The sequence below is a fragment of the Budorcas taxicolor genome, chromosome 8 (genome assembly GCF_023091745.1).
Source record: "Budorcas taxicolor isolate Tak-1 chromosome 8, Takin1.1, whole genome shotgun sequence".
NCBI lineage: Eukaryota > Metazoa > Chordata > Mammalia > Artiodactyla > Bovidae > Budorcas > Budorcas taxicolor.
The window spans coordinates 73101634-73123776 of record NC_068917.1 but is presented as its reverse complement, the minus strand read 5'-3'; the positions used below and the strand labels follow the sequence as shown (position 1 = coordinate 73123776).

The following is a 22143-nucleotide window of genomic DNA, read 5'->3' as shown; positions in this document are numbered from 1 at the left end:
GTCGACCCGGGCATTACTGCAACGCACAGGTAGTGATGGAGGAGATCCGAAGCCTATTCAGACCCACCGATGGCCGGCTCTGTGACCTTCATTCTGTTCACCCACCTGTTCACTGAGTATCTGCTCCAGTCAGGCACCTGGCTACTAAGATGCTAAGAGCAAACGTCTGATTCAACAACTTTCCACTGGGACAGAGCTGCCACGTGACTCTGGAGGCAGTGATACCCGTGCACCCATACTGTCAATGAACGTGGGAGGAACCGAAGCTGAGAGCCAGCAGAAGGCGGTAGTCAGAGGACCAGAGGTAGTTCAGGAGGGTCGTTGCCCCTGAGAAGGGATCTGGTTCAAGAAGAACCTTTAATGCCAGCTCTGCGTGCTTCGGGCTTCCCAGGTGGCTCCGTGGTAAAGAATTCGCCCGCCAATGCAAGAGATGCAGGAGAGGAGAGTTCCATCCCTGGATCGGGAAGATGCCCTGGAGGAGGAAATGGCAACCTACTGCAGTATTCTTGTCTAGGAAAGCCCACGGACAGAGAAGCCTGGTGGGCTGCAGTCCATGGGGGCAGCAAAGAGTCGAACACGACTGAGCGAATGAGCGCGCACGCAGGCTGCGTTCAACTCGCGGTCGAGAGGAAGACGGAGGTTCTTATTTTCCTGGCACTGATTGAGCAATATCCTGAGTAAGACAAGGCGGGGCCACCGCCGCCTGATTTTTCCAGAAGCCCGAGTACAGAGCGCGGGAGCGGAGGTATACAGAAGAGCTCCGACGCCTGGCCATCAGAGGCCAGCTTTCCAAGTTCCACGGACGACCGCGAAGATTCCTCATGACTGTGCCTACCATCAACCTGCGGGGACCTCGACAGCGAACGCTGCCCGACCGGGGACGGAGGGCACCGGCCTCCTCGAGCGCCGGCGCAGGGCGCCCCGGTGGCCCCAAACTTCGGTTCGAGTACCTCATCTTCGTCATGGGTGTCCTGTTGTGGGTGAGTACCACCGCGGGCACTGGCTCCGGAAGGCGCGCCGGGTGGCGGGTAAATGGCGGCGGGAAAAGACCCGACAGTGTGCATGCCCAGGTCAGCTGCGGCCGGGGCATGTCAGAGCAAGATCTACCGTGGGCTGAATGGGGGAAAGGAGGGTCAGGGCCTGGCAGGACCGACCCGGGCCCAGAGGGAGAAGAGCCCGTGTTCTCCGTCCCGGTCCTAGGCTTGTCTGGCTGTCCCAGAAGTAAATTCCAAAGGAAAAGGAATGGGAAACCCCTTTGCAAGCTTCTCCGCTCCCCTTCCTTCCCCCCTCATCCTTCCGTCTCCCTTCTTCCTTTCCCTCCCTCCTCCCCTTTTATGTTGAGATTCTAGAACATGCTCATCGCATCTATTCTTCCTCTCGATTTTTACAGAAAAGTAGCTTTCCCACCCTCCGTTGCATTCAGCACCCCTTTTCGGCTGCTGTCGGTCATTTGCAAATTCCTTCACCACTTTCTTCCGCAGCAACCCACGGGGCTTACAGGGTAAATCCCCAGTAATCAAGCGGCTAGCCTCAGAGGCTCTGTCTAGTTTCGGAGGAAAGGGACTGAAGATGTTATTTTGATTTCTGTTCTGAGGCTGAAACAGGTGTGGCATTCATCCTGAAAAAACTATTTAATGGCTGCCCTGAATTCCAGGCGAAAGGGTTTACTGTTAACCTAGCTGTCTTTTTACTTGTAAAAACAACTACCCACAGCCACACAAATCTTAGAAGAAACAGGTCTCAGACCACAGGAAGACCTTGAGAACAAGTCTGACGCTATGGCTTTGTCACAGCTGATGAAGTTTAGAGTGAAAGAGAAACCCTGTATGATGTTACTTACACTTACACGTGCCATATAAAAATTACAAACTAGTGAGTAACACAAAAAAAGAAGCGGACTCACAGATAACAGAGAACAACCTGGTGGTTACCAGTGGGGAGAGGGAAGCAGGGAGGGGCAAGATAAGGATGAGGGGAAAGGAAGAGTTATTGTGAGATTATATGAAATCATGTGTGTGAATAGCTTGAAAATTGTAAAGCACTATAGAATTTAAAGAATCTTTTGTTCAAGAATGGAGAAGGCAATGGCGACCCACTCCAGTATTCTTGCCTGGAAAATCCCATGGACAGAGGAGCCTGGTAGGCTGCAGTCCATGGGGTCACTAAGAGTTGGACATGATTGAATGACTTCACTTTCTTTTCACTTTCATGCATTGGAGAAGGAAATGGCAACCCACTCCAGTGTTCTTGCCTGGAGAATCCCAGGGACAGGGGAGCCTGGTGAGCTGCTGTCTATGGGGTCGCACAGAGTTGGACACGAGTGAAGCGACTTAGCAGCAGCAGTTGTTAAAAAAAAAGTAATGGTGCAGCTTTTAGGCACCATTTGTCCCCAGGGAGGAAAGAGTAGTCTTGTTTTGGTTGACCTATCAAGGGAGAGTGAAAATCAAACTAGACCCTAAAACAGTTGCATCAGCTCCGGAAAGTAACACGGGCATGCAGCAAGGTCCAATTAGACTCTGCAAACCCAGCTAACAGTACTGCATCATTTGCAGGAAGTAGTTAAAAGCATGAAAAGAAATCCCCACTCCTGACTCATCTCTGAACTTCACCAGGTTGGTAGCAGAGTGAACAAATTGTGGAGCCGAACTGAAGACGCTGCCACAATCCATCGTCCGTTCTCAGTTCCTTTCTTTCTTTTAATTGTCTAAGGCTCAAAGGCTGCAGGAATCTTAGTTCCCAATCTAGGATCCAACCTTGACCCCTGCAGTGAAAGTGCGTCATCCTAACCACTGGACCGCCAGGGAAGTTCCCTGTTTCCCTCTCTCTTTTGTCCCACACTGCTGCTCCACCGAAGCACTCCTGTCTCCCTCCTCTGTCTGTCTCTATCTCTCTCTCACACTCCCAACCCACCCTCCACACACACACACCACAAGTCTGTGAGTGGCAAAGTCTCACATCTCCACCGCACCCTGGTGCACCTCAGTGTTTGTCTCTCAAACAGCGTGCAATGGAGATTACACACCAGGAAGCCTCCTCCTCATCCACCCCAGCCCCACTGCCCCCCAACCCCCAACTCCCATTACTTTGACTCCGTTCTTGTCTGTGATCCTGGCTCTGTGGGACTTTCCCCTACATGTCCACCCCTGTTCCCTGCCACTGGGAGTCTTGTCACATCTGCCTTGCAGCCCTTCCAGGCCCTTTTCACCTTGGTGACTTTACGGGCATCGCTCTCTCTGCCTCAGGTTCCTGTGGCCAGAACTGCCCTGAGCTCAGAAAGGAAGGACCTCGCCTTGTCCCCGGTGCCCCACAGCCCCTGCACAGGGCTACTCACTCAGCAGGCTGCAGACAGGGCTCCCCCTGAATGTGTGGGTGGTGTGGGTTCTAAGATGCCTGCACTAATGTTAGTGTTTTGTCTTGCTCTGAGGGGCATGGGGATATTGATCTGGGTGATGGGAAATGTGATCGGCAAGCTGGGGACAGAACAGAGGTAACTGAATGTCAACGCTGAGGGATTGCCCAGGACTATTTCAAGTTTTCATCTGATGTTACCAAAGATTTTTTAAATGTACATTTGTGGTGTTAAAAGTGTCAGTTCATCAGGAAGACATCTTAACCATAAATATATTGTGCCTAATAAAAGAGCTTTAAAAATACATAAAGCAAAAATTGATGAAATCAAAGGACTATCATATCACCCTTTAATGAAAATGAAAAAGGGCAGTAACATTATCGGGCTTCCCCAGTGGTTCAGTGGTAAAGAATCTGTCTGCCAATGCAGGAGACACAGGTTAGATTCCTAGGCTGGGGAAGATCCCCTGGAGGAGGAAATGGCAACCCACTCCAGCATTCTTGCTGGAATATCCCATAGAGGAGCCTGGCAGGCTACAGTCCATGGGGTCGCAGAGTCTCTCACAATTAGCCACTAAACAACAGCAGAAGTAACGCTGTCAACCATAATGGGAATTCCCCTAGCAGTTCAGTGGTTAGAAATCTGCCCTCTTATGGAGGGCACAACAAGTTTCGCTGGTTGAGGAGCTAACATCCTCGAAGCTGCACAGAGAGACCAAATTAAAAAAAAAAAGAAAAAAGAAAAACCAACCATCTTGATTTAATTGACATTCAGAGAGCACACTTGCAACATCTAATGAAGACTCATTCTTTTTTGATGAATGTGGTACTTCCACTAAGATAGACCACATTCTAGACAATTTAAAAAAGTCTAAATAAGTTTAAAAGCAATGAAATCATATAAACTCTGTACTCTGACTTTAATGAAATTACATTGCTAGTCAAGAATGATCTCTAGAAAAAGACTCAAAAATTTGAATATTAAGCAACATCCTTCAAATCATTATGGTTCTTAGATGAAATCAAAAGAATATTTTTTTGAATTTCAAAACAAATGGTAATGAATATATACTTCACGGAAACTTGTGAAAAGCTGCTAACACAGTGCTTAGAGTAAACTGTGCAGGTTTCAATTAAAGTGTGCTGCTGCTGCTGCTGCTGCTGCTGAGTCACTTCAGTCGTGTCCGACTCTGTGCGACCCCATAGACGGCAGCCTGCCAGGCTCCCCTGTCCCTGGGATTCTCCAGGCAAGAACACTGGAGTGGGTTGCCATTTCCTTGTCCAGTGCATGAAAGTGAAAAGTGAAAGTGAAGTCACTCAGTCATGTCCAACTCTTAGTGACCCCATGGACTGCAGCCTACCAGGCTCCTCTGTCCATGAGATTTTCCAGGCAGGAGTACTGGAGTGGGGTGCCATCACATTCTCCGAATTAAAGTGTGAGTGCATGCTAAGTCACTTCAGTCGTGTCCTACCCTTTGTAACACTATGGACTGTAGCTCGCCAGGCTCCTCTGTCCAAGGGATTCTCCAGGCAAGAATGGAGTGGGTTGTCATGCCCTCCCCCAGGGAATCTTCCCGACCCAGGGATTGACCCCACATCTCTTTAAGTCTCTTGCATTGGCAGGTGGGTTCTTTACCACTGGCGCCACCTGGGAAACTCTTCCAATTAAAGATGTTCTATTAGAAAGAATAGGGGGTTGGGAGAAATGGGGAGTAAAATTTTTTTTTAATTAAAGGAAAAAAAAGCTACCTGAAGATTCACATTTTTAAATCACCATAAAATAAGTGCAAATTAAACTCAAAAGAATAGGAAAAAAATAATAATATGAGTAGAAATCAATGAAATAGAATACAAATAATGAAAGGAATTGACAAACCAAGTGTTGATTCTCTGAAATGATTAACAAAATTAATAAAATTAACAAACCAAATTTTGAAAGAAAAAAGGCCAAAAAACAAAAAAGCAATACCAGCAATTAATGATAAGATATTATAACAAACTCTGCAGCCATAGAAAGGACAATAAGGGGAACTTATGAATAATTTAATGCTGATAAATTTGACAACAACTTGAATAAAATGGACAAATTCCTTGAAAATATTATTTAGCAAAACAGATACAAGATGAAAAGAAAATCTGATTAATCCTGTATCTTTTTATGAATTAGAATTCATCACTTAAAATCTTACAGCAATGAAAACTGCAGGCCCATGTAGTTTCATTGATGAATTCTATAAATATTCATAGAAAAAATAATATCAGTCTTATACAAATTCTTTCAGAAAATAAGAATAAGCAACAGTTCTTCACTGTTTTATAAAGCCAGCACAACCCTGGTATCAAAAATTTACAATGATATTACCAAAAAAAAATACTGATCAACATCTATTATAAATATTTCCCTGACTGTCCAGTGGTTAAGACTCTCCCTTTCCAATACAGGGCTTTCTCGGTGACTCAGATGGTAAAGAATCTGCCTGCAGTGGGAGAGACCCAGATTTGATCCCTGGGTTGGGAAGATCCCTTGGAGAAGGGAATGGCTACCCACTCCATTATTCTTGCCTGGAAAATTCCATGGACAAAGGAGCCTGGCTGGCTACAGTCCATGGGGTCACAAAGTCGGACACAACTGAGCGACTAACACTTTCACTTGCATAGTTTGAAATCAGGAAGCAAGAGGCCACCAGCCTTCCTTAGCTTTTTTAAAAAATTACTTTGGCTCTTCAGAGTCTTTTGTGGTTCTATAAAAATTTTAATTATTTTTCCTATTTCTGAGAAAAGTGCCATTGAAATTTTGATAAAAATTGCATCAAATCTATAGATTTCTCTGGGTATATGGACATTTAAAAATATTGATTATTCAAATCCATAAGCATGGATTTTTTTTTTCCATTTATTTGTGTCTTTTTCAATGCAGTTTTCAATATACAGGTCTTTGACCTCCTTGGCTAAATTTATTCAACCAATTCATAAGAATTTTATTTTTCTGATGCAATTGTAAATTAGATTGTTTTCTTATTTCTCTTTCTGCTGGTTTGTTATTCATGTAAAGAAATGCACCATATGTTTTCATATTGATTTTTATATCCTGTAACTATACTGGATTCATTTATTAGTCTTAAGAGGTTTTTTTTAAATGGAGTGTTTAGCATTTTCTATACATAATATCATGTCACCTGCAAAATGTGACAATTTTACTTCCTCCTTTCCAAGTTGGATGCTTTTTTATTTCTTTTTCTTACCTAATCGCTCTGGCTGGGACTTCCAATACTATGTTAAATAAAGATGACAAGAGTGAGTGTCTTTATCTTGTTCCTGATCTTAGAGGAGATAATTCAAGCTTTTCACTATTGAATGTGGTGTTTGCTGTGGCCTTGTCACATAGGGTTTTATTATGTTGAGGTGTATTTCCTCTGTGTCTGGTTTGTTGAGAGTTTTATCATAAATCAATATGGAATTTGTCAAATGCTTTTTTTGTACCCATTGGGATGATCATATGACTTTTGTTCTTCATTTTACTAATGTGGTATATCACATTGACTGATTTGTGATTTTTTTTTTTTGATTTGTAAATTTTGAACCATAGTTTGCATTCTTAGACTAAATCCCACTGATTATGTTGTATGGTCCTTTTAATGTATTGTTGAATTCAGCTTTCTAAAATTTTGTTGATGACTTTTGCATTTGTGTTCATCAAGAATATTGGCCTGTAAATTTCTTTGTGTGTGTATGTGGCTGACTTCCAGTCAACCTCAATCTAGGCACTGAGATCTTCCCCTTTGGGATAGTGTTACTGAAAGTGTGTATGTGGGTCTGGCTGCTCTCTGCCCAAAAGCCAATAAACAGGCCAGGTTGGTGGTAAGGAAAGTTTGCTTTATTTCAGATGCTGGCAACTGGGGGCCGAGAGTGGTGAACATCTATCCAAAGGCCGACTCCCTACCCCACACCAGCAACCTGTGGGCAAGAGCTTTTATAGACAGAAGCGAGGAGGGAGCCACATATAGAAACAGCAGAGTCAGCTCTGATAGTCATCTTCAAATTGGTCATCGGTGGTCTGACCAGCATCATCTTGATTGTTTTAGGTACAGTTCCAGGGTCCATCTGTTCCCGTTTCTCTGAGGCCAATTCTTGGAATCAGGCAGCTCATGTCCCGGGTACAGTCTGGTTATTGTAGTTAACTTCTCCACCTGGGGTTTCAGCATCTGTAAGACAGCTCACCATGAAGATGTTCAACATCACTCATTATCACAGAAATGCAAATCAAAACCACAATGAGGTACCATCTCACACCGGTCAGAATGGCCGCTATCAAAAAGTCCACAAACAATAAATGCTGGAGAGGGTGTGGAGAAAAGGGAACCCTCTTACACTGTTGGTGGGAATGCAAACTAGTACAGCCACTATGGAGAACAGTGTGGAGATTGCTTTAAAAACTGGAAATCGAACTGCCATACGATCCAGCAGTCCCACTGCTGGGCATACACACCAAGGAAACCAGAATTGAAAGAGACATGTGTACTCGAATGTTCATCGCAGCACTGTTTACAATAGCTAGGTCATGGAAGCAACCTAGACAGCAGATGAATGGATAAGAAAGCTGTGGTACATATACACAATGAAATATTACTCAGCTATTAAAAAGAGTGCGTTTGAATCAGTTCTAATGAGATGGATGAAACTGGAGCCTATTATACAGAATGAAGTCAGAAAGAAAAACACCAATACAGTATACTAACACATATATATGCAATTTAGAAAGATGGTAACGATAACCCTGTACGCGAGACAGCAAAAGAGACACAGATGTAAAGAACAGACTTTTGGACTCTGTGGGAGAAGATGAGGGTGGGATGATTTGAGAGAATAGCATTGAAACATGTATATTATCATAGTTAACTAGATCGCCAGTCTAGGTTCGATGCATGAGACAGGGTGCTCAGGGCTGGTGCACTGGGATGACCCTGAGAGATGGGATGGGGAGGGAGGTGGGAGGGGGTTCAGGATGAGGAACACATGTACACCCATGGCTGATTCATGTCAGTGTATGGCAGAAACCATTACAATATTGTAAAGTAATTAGCCTCCAATTAAATTAATTTTAAAAAAAAGACAGCTCACAGGATATGGCTCAGAATATTATCTATTGCCCTTGAGAAAGAACTAAAGATCTTTGACTAAGCTTAATGACTACATTATTATTATTTGGTCTCCTTTGACTATTTTCCTTTGTTTCTGCATTTCTCACTTCTTTGATTAAACTTATTCTTGGACTAAAATTTTCCATAGACAAGAGGCAGGCAGAGGACATAGTTGGGGGGGCAAGGGCCATAGTGTCCTGCTCCGTTGCAATAGGACAGGTCTTGGCACATGCTCAACTACTGGGAACTCTTAAAAAATATAGTAGGCTGCTTCAACAATCCCAAGATTTTGAGAGATGACTAAGAGCAGGGGTAGGGCTGAATGAAAAGTTCATTTCCTACACAAGGTCACTCCTTCAAGACTGGGAGAGAGGTGGTTGTTTCATCTACTGTATAGAAACAAACATAGAGAGTCAAGCAAAATGAAGAAACAGAGAAACCTGTTCCAAGTGACTAAATAAGATAGAGCCTTAGGAAAAAGCCTTAATGAAACGGAAATAGATAATTTAGTTGATAAAGAGTTCAACGTAATGGTCATAAAGAAGCTTGCTGAACTGGGGAGAAGAATGGATGAACACAGTGAGAACTTCAACAAAGAGATGGAAAATATAAGAAACTGTCAAATAGAAGCCACAGAGCTGAAACATACAATAACTGAACTGAAAATCAATAGAAGGGTTCAGCAGCAGACTCGGTAAAGTAAAGAAAGGTTCAGTCATCTCAAAGACAAAGGTGGTCCAGTGGTTAAGACTCCAGCTTACAATGCAGAGGAAAGTGAAAGTCGCTCAGGCGTGTCCGACTATTTGCGACCCCATGGACTATACAGTCCATAAAATTCTCCAGGCCAGAATGCTGGAATGGGTAGCTGTTCCCTTCTCCAGGGATCCTCTCAACCCAGGGATCAAACCCAGGTGTCCCACATTGCAGGTGGATTCTTTACCAGCTGAGCCATCAGGAAAGCCCAAGATTACTGGAGTGGGTAGCTTATCCCTTCTCTAGCAGATCTTCCCAACCCAGGAATTGAACTGGGGTCCCCTGCACTGCAAGTGGATTCTTGACAAGCTGAGCTACCAGAAAGCAATGCAGAGGCTGTAGGTTCAACCCCTGGTCGGGGAACTAAGATCCCATATGCCACGGTGCAACTAAGCCCAGGCTGCAACTGCTTAGCTCACACACCACAACTTGAGAGTCCATGCACTGCTATGAAAGATCCCATGTGACAAAACTAATACGTGATGCAACCAAATAAATAGACAAATATATATTTTTAAAAATGTTTTTAAAAAGACAAGGCAGCGGAACTCACCCAATCAGAACATCAGAGAGGAAAAAGAATGAAATAAAGTGAAGATAGCTTCAGGAACTTATGGGACAACATTAAAGGACATTATAGGGCAATATTGCATTATAGGGGCTTCCCTGGTGGCTCAGACAGTAAAGCGTCTGCCTGCAGTTTGGGAGACCTGGGTTCGATCCCTGGGTTGGGAAGATCCCCTGGAGAAGGAAATGGCAATCCACTCTAGTGCTCTTGCCTGGAAAATTCCATGGACTGAGGAGCCTGGTGGGCTACAGTCCATGGGGTCGCAAAGAGTCGGACACGACTGAGCATCTTCACTCAAAGGAGAAGAACTAGAAAGGGGCAAAAAACTTATTTGATTAAATAATGGCTGAAAACTTACCTAATGTGGGGAAGGAATCAGACATCTAGATACAGGAAACTCAGAAAGTTCCAAATAAAGACCTTAAGGAGATCCTTACTAAGACACATTATAATTAAAATGTCAAAAGTTAAAGATATGGAGAGAATATTAAAAACAGCAAGAGAAAAACAACTTGTTACATACAAGGGAACCCCCATAAGGCTATCAATAGACTTTTCAGCACAAAAATAGCAGGCCGGAGGGAGTGGCACAATATATTCAAAATGCTAAATGGGAAAAAACATCTAACCAATAATACTCTACATGGCAAAGTGATTATTCATAAATGGAAGAGAGAGAAACAGTTTTCCAGAAAGGTGGTGCTAGTGGTAAAGAACTCGCCAGCCAATTGAGGAGACTCAGGAGATGCAGGTTCCATCCCTGGGTGGGGAAGATCCTCTGGAGGAGGACATGGCAACTCACTCCAGTATTCTCCCTTGGAAAATTCCATGGACAGAGGAGCCTGGTGGGCTCCAAAAAGTCAGACATGACTGAGCACATTTTAGTTATGGTTAGACAAACAAAAGCTAAAGGAGTTAATCACTAAACTGGCCTTATAACAAATGTTAAACATTTTTCTTTTTTAAGCTGAAAATAAAAGCCAACAAATAATAATAAGAACAGATATGAAGGAATAAATCTCACTGGAAGGTAAATATTTAGTAACAGTACTGGTTTGATTACTTAATGAAGCTAATATGAAGCTTAAAGACAAAAGCAGTAAAAATACCTGTGATTACAATAATTAACAAAGGAATATTCAAGATGAAAATATGTGAAATGTGACATCAAAAATGTACAGTGTTGGGGGTAGGAGACTAAAAATGATGAGCTTTAGAATGGGATCACACTTGTTATTAACTTAAAATAGACTGTTGTAGATATAAGTTGCCATATGTAGGACTTCCTGGGGAGCTCAGCTGGTGAAGACTTCCCCTACAATTCAGGAGAGTCCGGTCCAATTCCTGGGTTGGGAGATTCCCCTGGAGAAGGGATAGGCTACCCACTTCAGTATTCTTGGGCTTCACAAAACAAAACCTATAGTTAATACGCTAAAGATCAATGTGTTTTAAAACCTGAGGATAGTTCCTTAAGGTTTGATCCTGATATCTGACTTTTTGTTTGTTTGCACTAGTATAATGCTCATTTGTAAAAGAGTGTGTGTGTGTGTGTGTGTGTGTGTGTGTGTGTGTGTGTGTGTGAGAACTGCTCGAGGAGGGAGAGGGTGTGATGGACAGTCTCCGGCTCATGGATCCAGGGCCTCCCCATGAGCCAGGGCACCTGATTCTTGGTCCACACACTTGACATTGCTCCAGGGGGTACAGGCCATGGCCAGGTAGGGACCCATCAGGGACAGCTGGCTGGATAAGGAGAAAGAAGGGGCAACCTCCTGTCCCAGGTCTCCTGACAAGACAGTGGAGGGGGGACAGGCTCCTGCTGCCTGCAGGTCAGGATCCCCTCACTCCCCCTCATTGGGCGGGAGAAGGATCCAGGCTTGTGCACTGCAGCCCCTGGGCTCCTGCTGAGTGTTCAGAGCTGTCCTTGCAGGGCCTCTGCAAGGCCCACCCTGGCCTCCCTGGGCTGCAGGGGGAGTCCTGTGAGGGGAGCCTCATCCAGGTCAAGGGTCACAAGGGTGTGGGCACAAGCTAAGCTTCATCCTTCAGTCAAGCTTTAAATAGGAGGCCCTCTCGTCCTCTACCTGTTGACTCTTCCTACCAACCTCAGCCAACACTGGAGCATCAGAGGACAGCGAATTACTATTGACCTTCAAGTCCCCAAATAGGAAAGATTCAGGTGCTACTGGGGAACAAGGGCTGGGTGTGAGGCCAGTCAAGTTGGCTCAGGGTTTTATAGGAACCTTGAAGGAGCACACACATGGCCTCATTATGACTTCTGTCTGCTGTCAGCACCTTTGGTCTTTCTGGCCCCTTCTTGCTTACAAAAAAAATTAAAGATTATATTTAGGACTCAATAGGTATAAAGATGAATATAACTGAGACTGAACTCCATCCAAATAGTTTTGTATGATTTCAAGATTTTTTTTTAAAACTTGGAGTATAATTGCTTTACAATATTATTTTCTGGTGTACAGTGAAATGAATCAGCTGTATGTATGCACATACCCCTCCCTCTTGGACCTCCCCAATCCTCTAGGTCATCACAGAGAATGAAGCTGAATTCCCTATGCTATACAGCAGGTTCCCACTATTTATCTTACACGTGGCGGTGTATATATGTCAATCCCAATCTCCCAGTTCGTCCCATCCCTCCCTCCCCCACCTCCGCCCCCGTCCCAGGTCCAGATGTGTGTCCTCTACATCTGTGTCTCTCCTCCTGCCCTGCAATAGGTTCATCTGTACCATTTTTCTAGATTCTACATATATATTTTAAAATTTTTCGTGGGCCACTGATAGGATCATGGGCCCTAACCTGCAGCCTACTGTGCCCAGTGGAAAAGCTAGCTTGGCCTAAGGGGAAATGTGTTGAAGAGGTGTGGGGATGGACACTGCAGGGGGCAGAGTGGGGCCACACAGTCAGATGAGGAGGGGCCTCTGCAGCCTCAGATGACCCAACCAGCATGGGAAAGCCTGGGGGTGATGGGGCTCTATAGCAAGAGGGGAGAAAATGGGGTCCAGGGAAGCTCAGGAGTTTCCCTGGTGGCTCAGATGGTAAAGAGTCTGTCTGCCACGCGGGAGACCCAGGTTTCATCCCTGGGTCGAGAAAATCCTCTGAGAAGGGAATGATCCCCTGATTCCCTGGAGAAGGCAGTGGCTACCCACTCCAGTATTCTTGCTTGGAGAATCCCATAGATAGAGGATCCTGGCAGGCTACAGTCCATGGGGTCGCAAACAGTTGGACATGACTTAGTGACTAAACAACAACAATCAATATAAAACATCGATGGACTTTTTTTTTCTTAAATACTGTCTTTGAAATTCAGAATGTATTTTTCACTTGCAACACATCTTGATTCAGAGAAGCTGTTTGAAGTGCTCCATTCCCATAAGGACCTGCTGATTACTCTATTGAACAGCACCACCTGGGCCTCTAGAACTTAGAGAAGGAAGTCCTAATTCCTGTTCTCAATGAGCTCGTAGTCATTAAGAGACACAAAGAGGCACAGAAAAAATACAGTGATGAGGGAAGAGCCTTCAAACAAAGCTCATGCCATTGGGCCTTGGCGGGAAAACAAGAGGAAAAATGGGTCCGACCTGTAGAGAGTCAAACAGTGACCCAAAGGAAGGGGGTTCTGTGATCTGGAACTGAGCTGAAGACTTGGAAGAGCTGTCACAACTCAGGACCCCATGTCCCTAGGCTTGACCTTCACTTCCTGGGCTTTCCTCCTTCAGATGACCTCAGCCTTCCTTCCAGATCTGTCTCTCTCATCAAATTCATATTTATTAATAATGAAAGACGCTCTTAAAAAAAACCCAACCTGTAAAACCTTTCCTTAATAATGTGTTATGATGATGACACTTCCTATCAATGATAAAAAATTTTCAATAATGATGATACAGCAACTAGGATGACTTCTGAAAAATAATGATGTTTCTTCCTTATACTCTTCTTATTAGATAATTAAAAATAGGTGGATCAATGAATTAATTGTAATATATGAAACCAGAAAAGTACTGCAAAAATATGAGAAAAAATTTCTTACCACTTTAGAGAGAGGATGAACTTCTTCAGTATGACAACAAATTATAAAACTTGCTTAAAGGCTATATAAAAATTAAGAAGAAAGCCAAAGGGAAGAAATCATGACAAAGATAAAAACAAACTAGAAAAAAGTACTCAGAACACAAATCATACTTAGCAATGTAATTTCCTTAATCTTTAAGGACTCATAATGAACCGAAAGTAGATCAACAAGAAAGTAGTAGACTTAAACAACATTATAAAACAATTAGACCTAGCAGACATCTATAGAATACTCCAGTCAACAACAAAAGACATTCTTCCCAAGTGTACATGGAACATTCTCCAGAATAAACCATATCCTAGCTCATAAAACAAATATCCATATATCTCCAAGGAGAGCCATAATAGAACACGTGCCCTCCCACCACAATGGAATGGAATTAGAAATCACAGACAGGAAGGAACTGGGGAACTTCACAGCCATGATACAATTTAAACACACACTCTCCAATAACCAGTTAGTCCAAGACGATATCAAAAAAGAAACTGTAAAATCTTTTGAGATGAATGAAACTGAAGATATCACATACCAAAACTTATGGGATATAGCTAAAGCAGCTGAAAACTTAGAAAGAAATTTATGCCTATAAGTGACTGCATTAAGGAAGAAGAAAAATCTCAAATCAATAACCTAATACTATACAGTGAGACACAAGAAAATGAAGAACATACTAAAGGTAAAGTAAACAGAGGAAGGAAATAATACAGATTAGAACAGAAAGTAATGAAACTAAAGCTAGAAAAACAACAGAGTCCTTGCTGATGAGCATGTGATGGACTTTGTGGGGCCCTGGCCCTTCTGCTTACCCAGAACTGCAGTAGAAACAGGAAAAGGCCATTCTGGTCTGATCTTCTGCCCCAAGAGGAAGTGGTGAAGGAGGGAGATCAGGTTCATGGAGGGGAAGGGAGCCAGCTGTGGTAGACTGGTTGCTCTAAGAGATGTTATGCTACTTATTACCTGTCTTGTTTTCAGTAGCTGTCAATATATTCCTGAAACCTAAAGCAGGCAGCACAAAGTGGGTGCTCCTATGGTGGTTGAATGATTGAACAAAGGCTGCATGTATTCCACTGTGTGGTTGTTAAAATATTTAGTAATAATCCTCCTAAAACTAAAAATGCCTGATTTTTTTCAAAATTATTACATTGAATGTATTTGAAAATAAAACCATATATGTTTTCTGATGACATTAGTAGGTGACTTTCTAGAAGAATAGAATCTGGGTCAAGCCACCAAGCATATTTTGTACTTGTGAATATACAAGTGTATTTTTACTGTAACCCAGCTACACACACACCCGTGGGCACAGGTGCATCCAGCTTTGGTTCCTAGAACTCAGTAGTTTTGATCTGATGTTGTGGGTCTTTGTTTTATTTTTCCTAACTGTGAAAAAACAATTTTCCTATGATCCATTTGTTTATTTTTATTTTTGGCTGCGGTAGGTCTTCACTGCTGCGTGCGGGCTTGTTCTAGTTGCAGTGAGCAGGGGCCACTCTTCAGTGCAGTGCACAGGTTCCTCATTGCAGTGACTTCTCTTGTTATGGAGCATGGGCGCTGGGCACGCGGTCTCAGTAGGTCCAGCACTTGGGCTCATTAGTTGCCGTTTGCAGGCTCTAGAGCTCTGGCTCAGTAGTTGTGGTGCATGGGCTTAGTTGTTCCACAGCATGTGAGATCTTCCTGCACCAGGGATCGAACCTGTGTCCTCTGCATTGGCAGGCAGATTTTATCCATTGTGCTTCCAGGGAAGTCCTAAATTAAATTTTAAGAAAAGAATGAGGTTGGATCCCAGCTTCATGTAGAAATTCTTATCATTGTGGATGCAGCCTCCTGTTTTGAGATGGTTTCAAAAAATCAAAATTGGTACTTAATTTTATCTTTTCACCTTCCCCGGAGTCTATCGCATGCTTTCATTTCCTTATTTAGACTACTGATAATGGTGCAAAGCATCTCCGCATTTGTGGAATAACTATTACTTCTGTTTTCCTCATTTGAGTCACATATATCCTGGGATGGAGTGCCTGTCCTGGTGGGGTGGGTGGGTAAGGACTTCTGGGGCAGAAGAGACTGTGTGGGGTGCTGGGAGTGTTCTGTGTCTTGACTGGGTGATGGCTACTCAGCTGCATACACTTATCAAAGCTGGAGCAGATACTTAAGAAGTGAGGATTACTGCAGGGAATGGTCTATAAAAATAGAAACTATCAAAAGGAATCAAAACACAATTGTAGGGCTGAAAAGTCAAATAGCTGAAGTGAAAAATCCACACTACACGTGTTTAACTATGCAGCTGACTGGTAGAAGAAAGGACTGTGAGCTTGAAGATAGGACAGAAGAACACAGGACAGACAGCCTCTGCATGTGCCTTTCCTGAAGAAGGCACAGAGTCCCTGGTTAATCTCTTCTCCTAGAAAGGAAAACAGTTGGAGATCCCTTTGAAGAGTTTGTTGATATTATCAAACAATACAAGAAATAGCTACATTATCCACTGGCTAGAAAAGACTCATATATTCATAAGTCCATGACCATAATACATAACTTTATATAAAAAGAAGCATGTGTGTACTTTCCTCCCCCTCCTTGCAGTCTCGTCTGGAGAAGCTGTGAGTGGCACAGGGGCAGGGGTGTATGTTCTTGCTGGGTGATTCACTCCTTCCTTCCCCTCTTTATGCCTGCATGGGTGTGTCTCCTGCTCTGACTCAAGATTTCCAGGCACCAGGTTTCTTGAAGACTGGAATGCAGCCCCTCCTCCGTCCATCTCCTTCCTGCCCTTCCCCTGGGAAAGGGGCCCCAGCCTGGCCTGACTCCCCACAGCCTCCCCCAGTGGTGTCTCTGGGTTGCACCTGACCTGCTAGGCTCCCTGGAGGTGTAGACTGGCTGTGGCAGAGCAGTCGGGAAGGAATCTTGCTTGCTGGGGTCCTCCTGTGGCCCCTCACTTGTGAGCCTCCTGCCACTCTGGGGCCACCTTCTCTTTCTGTCCCCACTGGCCTTTCTGTATCCTTCTCAGTGGGCCTGGTGACTCAGCCCTGCAACCTCACAGAGACTCTTTTTTTTTTTCTTTTTTTTTCTCTCCTGGACCTTACGCCCTAGCTCTTGTCCCTTTGAGTTCCTGGGAGGCCCCACGGTCAGGCTTCTGTCCCCTTCCCAAAGCCAAGGTGCTGCGTACAGAGCTGTATCCACTCAGAGCGGCTGCCCTTCCGCCCCTGCCCATTGGCCCCTCTGCCTCACCCTGGAGCCACGGGAGCACAGCCTGCTGCTTTAACCCCCCGCAGGCCTCCAGGGCCATCTCTCCTCTCCTCCACAGTCTGCTCCTGCTCAGTTATCCCCCCCCTTTCCTCCAAACCAGCACCAGATGTCCTGTGACATCTCACAATAGGAAACTCCCATTCTCCAGCTCTGTACCTTTTTTCCTGACATTTCACTTTTCCCCCAATCTCCCCACCCCAACATGGACACTACACCTCCTGTGGGGCTGTCTCTGACAGTTAGGAAGATAACTGTGAGAAGATAGGTGCATTCCCAAGATGGCACGTATCCATTGTTATGTTGGCGCCCTTCAACCACCCTCTCTCCCCAAAGCCTCAATCACCAGCATCCTGAGAGCCAAGAACTTGTGAATATATTTGAAAATAGATTATATTAGATTCTTGATGATGTTCTTATTAGAACATGAGGCTTCCTAGAAGAAATAGAATATCTGGGTTAACCTAGAGGGGTATTTTTTTCTCCACACACACACACATATAAAAATACCCATGCACTGTTTTGGTTCTTTTGTTTTTAATTTTTTTTAATGTATGTACAATTTTTAATATTTATTTTTATTTATTTATTTGGCTGCGCTGGTCTTAGTTGTGACATGTGGGCTCTTTAGTTGCAGCATGTGGGATCTAGTTTGCTGACCAGGGATCAAACCCAGATCTCCTGCATTGGGAGCACAGAGTCCCAGCCACTGGACCACCAGGGAAGTCCCTGTTTTGGTTCTTAGCAACAGTTCATTCATTTCGGTCTGGAGATTGGGGGAGTTATGATGTCAGAGTTGCTCACAATGTACTTGCTCTGCCTCATGATAGAGAAAAGTCAGGCCCAGGACTGGAGTTGAGAAGTCAGAGGGTTTTCTTTTGGGGCCAGGACAGGGGCAGGTCTGTACAGAGCTCTTCAGAATTCTGCAGGTGAATGAGGGCAGACCCTGGCAGAGTATTCACACCTTCAGAGGGAGCATGAGATCCTCAGAGGGGGAATGTCATCACTGTAGGGAGGGAAGATCCCGTGGAAGGGAAGTGGTCCAGACAAAGCTCACCCCCATCCTGTATGCCCTGGTCTGTAGCAGAAAGCAGGGACCTGCATTTCCTGGCTTCCCTGGTGGCTTGGATGGTAAAGAATCTGCCTGCAATGCAGGAGACCTGGGTTCAATGCCTGTGTCAGGAAGATCTCCTGGAGGAGGGAAAGGCAGCCTCCTCCAGTATTCTTGACTGGGAAATCCCATAGACAGAGGAGCCTTGCAGGCTATAGTCCATAGGGTCGCAAAGAGTTCAGCAAGACTGCAACTAACACTATTATAGAAAATAAACATACCATTATGGCAACAATCAGATAACATATAAAGGTTCCTATGAGAAATCTCTCTCCAGCACTGTCCTGTTTGGCTCTTGACTGCAGCTAAGGACAGGGAGAAATCTGCCCATGAAAAGATGCCCCCAAAAGGTGATGGGGTGGCACATGACGTCACCCGTACCATTCTCAGCTGCCCCAGGAGAAAGAGTAATGGCGGTTACAATGATTGCACCCTCCAAAGCGGATTCATTCTGGTGTCTTCTTGTGTCCTTCCTCAAAAGGGGAGGATCCCACATGTGACTGGGCTTTTGAAAGCATAACTCCTTCACAAGAGAGGTCTGAGAGAAGCCTAGTGGTATTTGAATCTTGTTTAATGTTTTTTGATTGTAACTAAAGGGCAAAAAGAAGTACCCTTTGCTGATCTAGAGGTGTCTTCCTTATCTGGAAGTTCTCTGCGTGGCATAATTCACAGGAAATCTGAAAACTTTTCCTCTAAGATCAGGAAAAAGATGAGGATGCCACTCTCACAACTTTTATCCACATAGTACTACAAGTCCTAGCCAGAGGAATTAGGCAAGGAAAAGAGATCAGAGGCATCCAAATAGGAAACAAAGAAGTGAAACTGTTACTATTCTCAGATACAGGATATTATATGTAGAAAACCCTCAAGACGCCATCAAAAACTCTTAGAATAAATGAATTCAATCAAGCTACAGGATACAAAATCAGTATGAAAAAACCTATTGTATTTCTTTATATTAATAATAAACCAGCAGAAAGAGAAATTAAGGAAATAATGTCATTTACAGTTGCATCAGAAAGAATAAAATTTCTAGGAATAGATTTAACCAAGGAGGTGAAAGATATGTATATTGAAAATGAGACATTGAGGAAGACACATCTGTGACAACATGCATGGACCTTGAGGGCATTATGCTAAGTGAAATAAATAGGACAGAAAAAGTGAATACAACATAATCTCTATTATATGTGAAATCTTAAAGAAAAAAAATCAAGCTCAGAGATACAGGGAACAAGTTGACAGCTGCCAGAAGTAGGAGGCAGCGAGGTGGGGTGGGAGAAATGGGTGAAGAGGATCAAAAGGCAAAAAGAAAAGAAAAAAGGACTGGATGTAAATTGAGAGTTAACAAACTCAAGAGCGTGCATGACTGCAGGCTTTAGCACAGGGACTGGGGAGGGTTTTGGGGGGCTGGCTAAAATGTCTCTTGCTTTCTCTTGGTTCTCAGTGATGGTGATGAGGCTGGGGGTACACAGGACCTCCACCAGCCCGAGTCAGTTCCATCCAATCTATCTTGGGTTCTCTCTGGCAGCTTCCCTCCCCAGGACCAGCTTAGACTTCCCCCTCACCTAGTTGAACTGTTACCAAAAGACCTGCCTCAGGCCTCAGGGGCCAAGAGACAAAGTATGCATTTTTTAAAAAAATTTTTAAATTCAAAACCAAACAAAACACGGGGATTCCCCGGTGGTCCAGTGGTTAGGACTCTGTGCTTCCACTGCAGGGACACAAATTTGCTTCCTGGTCAGGGAACTAAGTTCCCAGATGCCATAAGGCAGCCAAAAAATAAAATGAAACAAACAAAAAACTTTCTCAGACTTCCCTGGTGGTCCAGGGGTTAAGAATCGGCTTGGCAAAGCAGGAACAGGGATTTGATCCCTGCTCCGAGAAGATTCCATATGCTTCGGGGCAGCTAAGCTCCTGCACCACAACCTCTGAAGCCTGCGCTCTAGAGCCTGTACTCCACGACCAGAGAAGCCACGGCAACGAGAAGCCCGCCCACCGGGACCAGAGAGTAGCCCCTGCTCTCCGCACCTGGAGAAAAGCCAGTGTGCAGCAGTGAAGACCCAGCACAGCCAGAAATAAATTAATTAATTAAAAATTTTTTCCTAACAAACAAAACACCAGACTTTCTTCAGGTCACATAGGGATTTATTGACTCTGGATGATCAGAACTCAGAGCTCTCAGTGGACATGTGGGTATTCTGGTCCACAATTTAAAAAAAGAAAAAAAAATCCAATACAGGGTCTGGCTGGGGGACACTGCTGTGACAGACAACACATACGAAAGCTCTTCCCCACCCTGGGCCCCCACCAGGCTGCTGAGCAGGGCAACTTCCAGAACACCTCTGCTGGGCAGCCCCGGACAGAAACCCTTGTTTCCAGTCTGCAACATTCTGACAGGAAGCAGGCCTGTGGAGCAAAGTGATGAGGGATAGAAAGCAAAGGCAGAGAGGGATTTAACTCCCTTTTGAACCAGGCTCACCTGTGAGTAGATTATTCCTTTCAGTGGAAGAGGTTTTCATAATAAGGGTTCCTTTCTCTTTTATGTTGCATGAGTAAATCTGAAAGGTGCTGTTACAGACTTTGATGGAAACTTTTTTTTATATATAAAAAAAAACTATTTGTACTTGCCTTGCTGTCCGAAGTACTCACACCCTCGTAGGATAGAGAGCCCAGCACCAGTGAAGTATGGGGGACAGACTCGGGCTCGGGAAAGCAATATGGAGTCCGTGGGAAGAGCCCGCACATACCAGAGGCCCTCTGGGAGGTGAGAGGAAGAGTAGAGGAAGATACTGAGAACCCTGAGGAGTGAATGCTACCTTTCTAAAAATAGATTTTATTTAAATGCCAGTATTTGTTTATTTGTCTGCCTTGGGTCTTTGTTCCGGCAGGAGGAATCTTCCTTCCATCCTGTGGGTTTCTTTCCTTATAGTGTATGCACTCTAGTTGTGGAGGGCGGGACTCAGTAGTTGGGGTGTGCCAGCTCAGTAGCTTGAGGCATGTGGGATCTTAGTTCCCCCTGTCAGGGATCAAACCTGAGAACCCTGCGTTGGAAGGCAGATTATTAACCACTGAAGCACCAGGGAAATCCTGATTTGGTAACTTGTTGGTCCTGGCAAACTAGGGAGATGGGGCAGTCCAGGGTGACTTGGACCCTTCTCTGAGCCTGATGATAGGAAGTACTGCATTGCCTCAATGTGAATGGTGACCCCAGTTTGTGAAATCAGTGACATTCAGAATTGTGAACATAAAATAGGACTTGGTGGATGTATTCATCTGCAAATCAAGTGTTTCAACTACATAGTCACAGCAAGGCCACCTTCTTTCTCCTGGATGCCACTTATATTGGGGAGTTATTCACCAGGCTCCAAAATGTTCTGTTGGGTAGAACTTCAGGTTTATAAAATAAAAGTGACAAGAGTAAACTTATAAACTGTGCTAATGATACTTAAGATCTTTGAAAAGTAGAGTTCACAACAGGAAAATATGGTGTGTATCCTTTGCCTTTGGGGGCTTCCCTGGTGACTCAGTGGTAACGAATCCACCTGCCAATGCAGGAGACTTGAGTGCCATCCTTGGGTTGGGAATCCCCTGGAGAAGGGAATGGCAACCCACTCCAGTATTCTTGGACGGGAAATCCCATGGACAGAGGAGCCTAGCGGGCCACAGTCTATGGGCTTGCAGAAGAGTTGGCCATGACTTAGCAACTAAACAACAATTCTTTGCCTTTAAATAAACACTTATTTGTAATTCCATAATAAAGTGATTATTAACACTATTTATATGATATGGGCCGAGGGCAAAAAGGTTCACCAGGTCTGTCTCATTTCTTAAGTACTTAAATCTCAGAAAGTGCAGGTGAGTCTGGCAACCTACTTATTTTTCTAACAGTTGAAGATTTCTTAGTTG

At 44.2% G+C, this 22143-nt stretch overlaps 1 protein-coding gene across 2 annotated transcripts in view; it reads left to right on the top strand.

The window, feature by feature from the left end:
• Nucleotides 1-890: 890 nt before the first annotated feature.
• LOC128052227 (tumor necrosis factor receptor superfamily member 10C-like) overlaps nucleotides 891-22143 on the top strand; it is a 33328-nt gene continuing 12075 nt past the window's right edge. For both annotated transcript variants that reach the window (XM_052644718.1, XM_052644717.1), the window contains exon 1: nucleotides 891-980. In XM_052644718.1, coding sequence (XP_052500678.1) covers nucleotides 963-980 — 18 coding nt within the window. In that variant the 5' untranslated portion in view covers nucleotides 891-962. The remainder of the gene's footprint in view (nucleotides 981-22143) is intronic.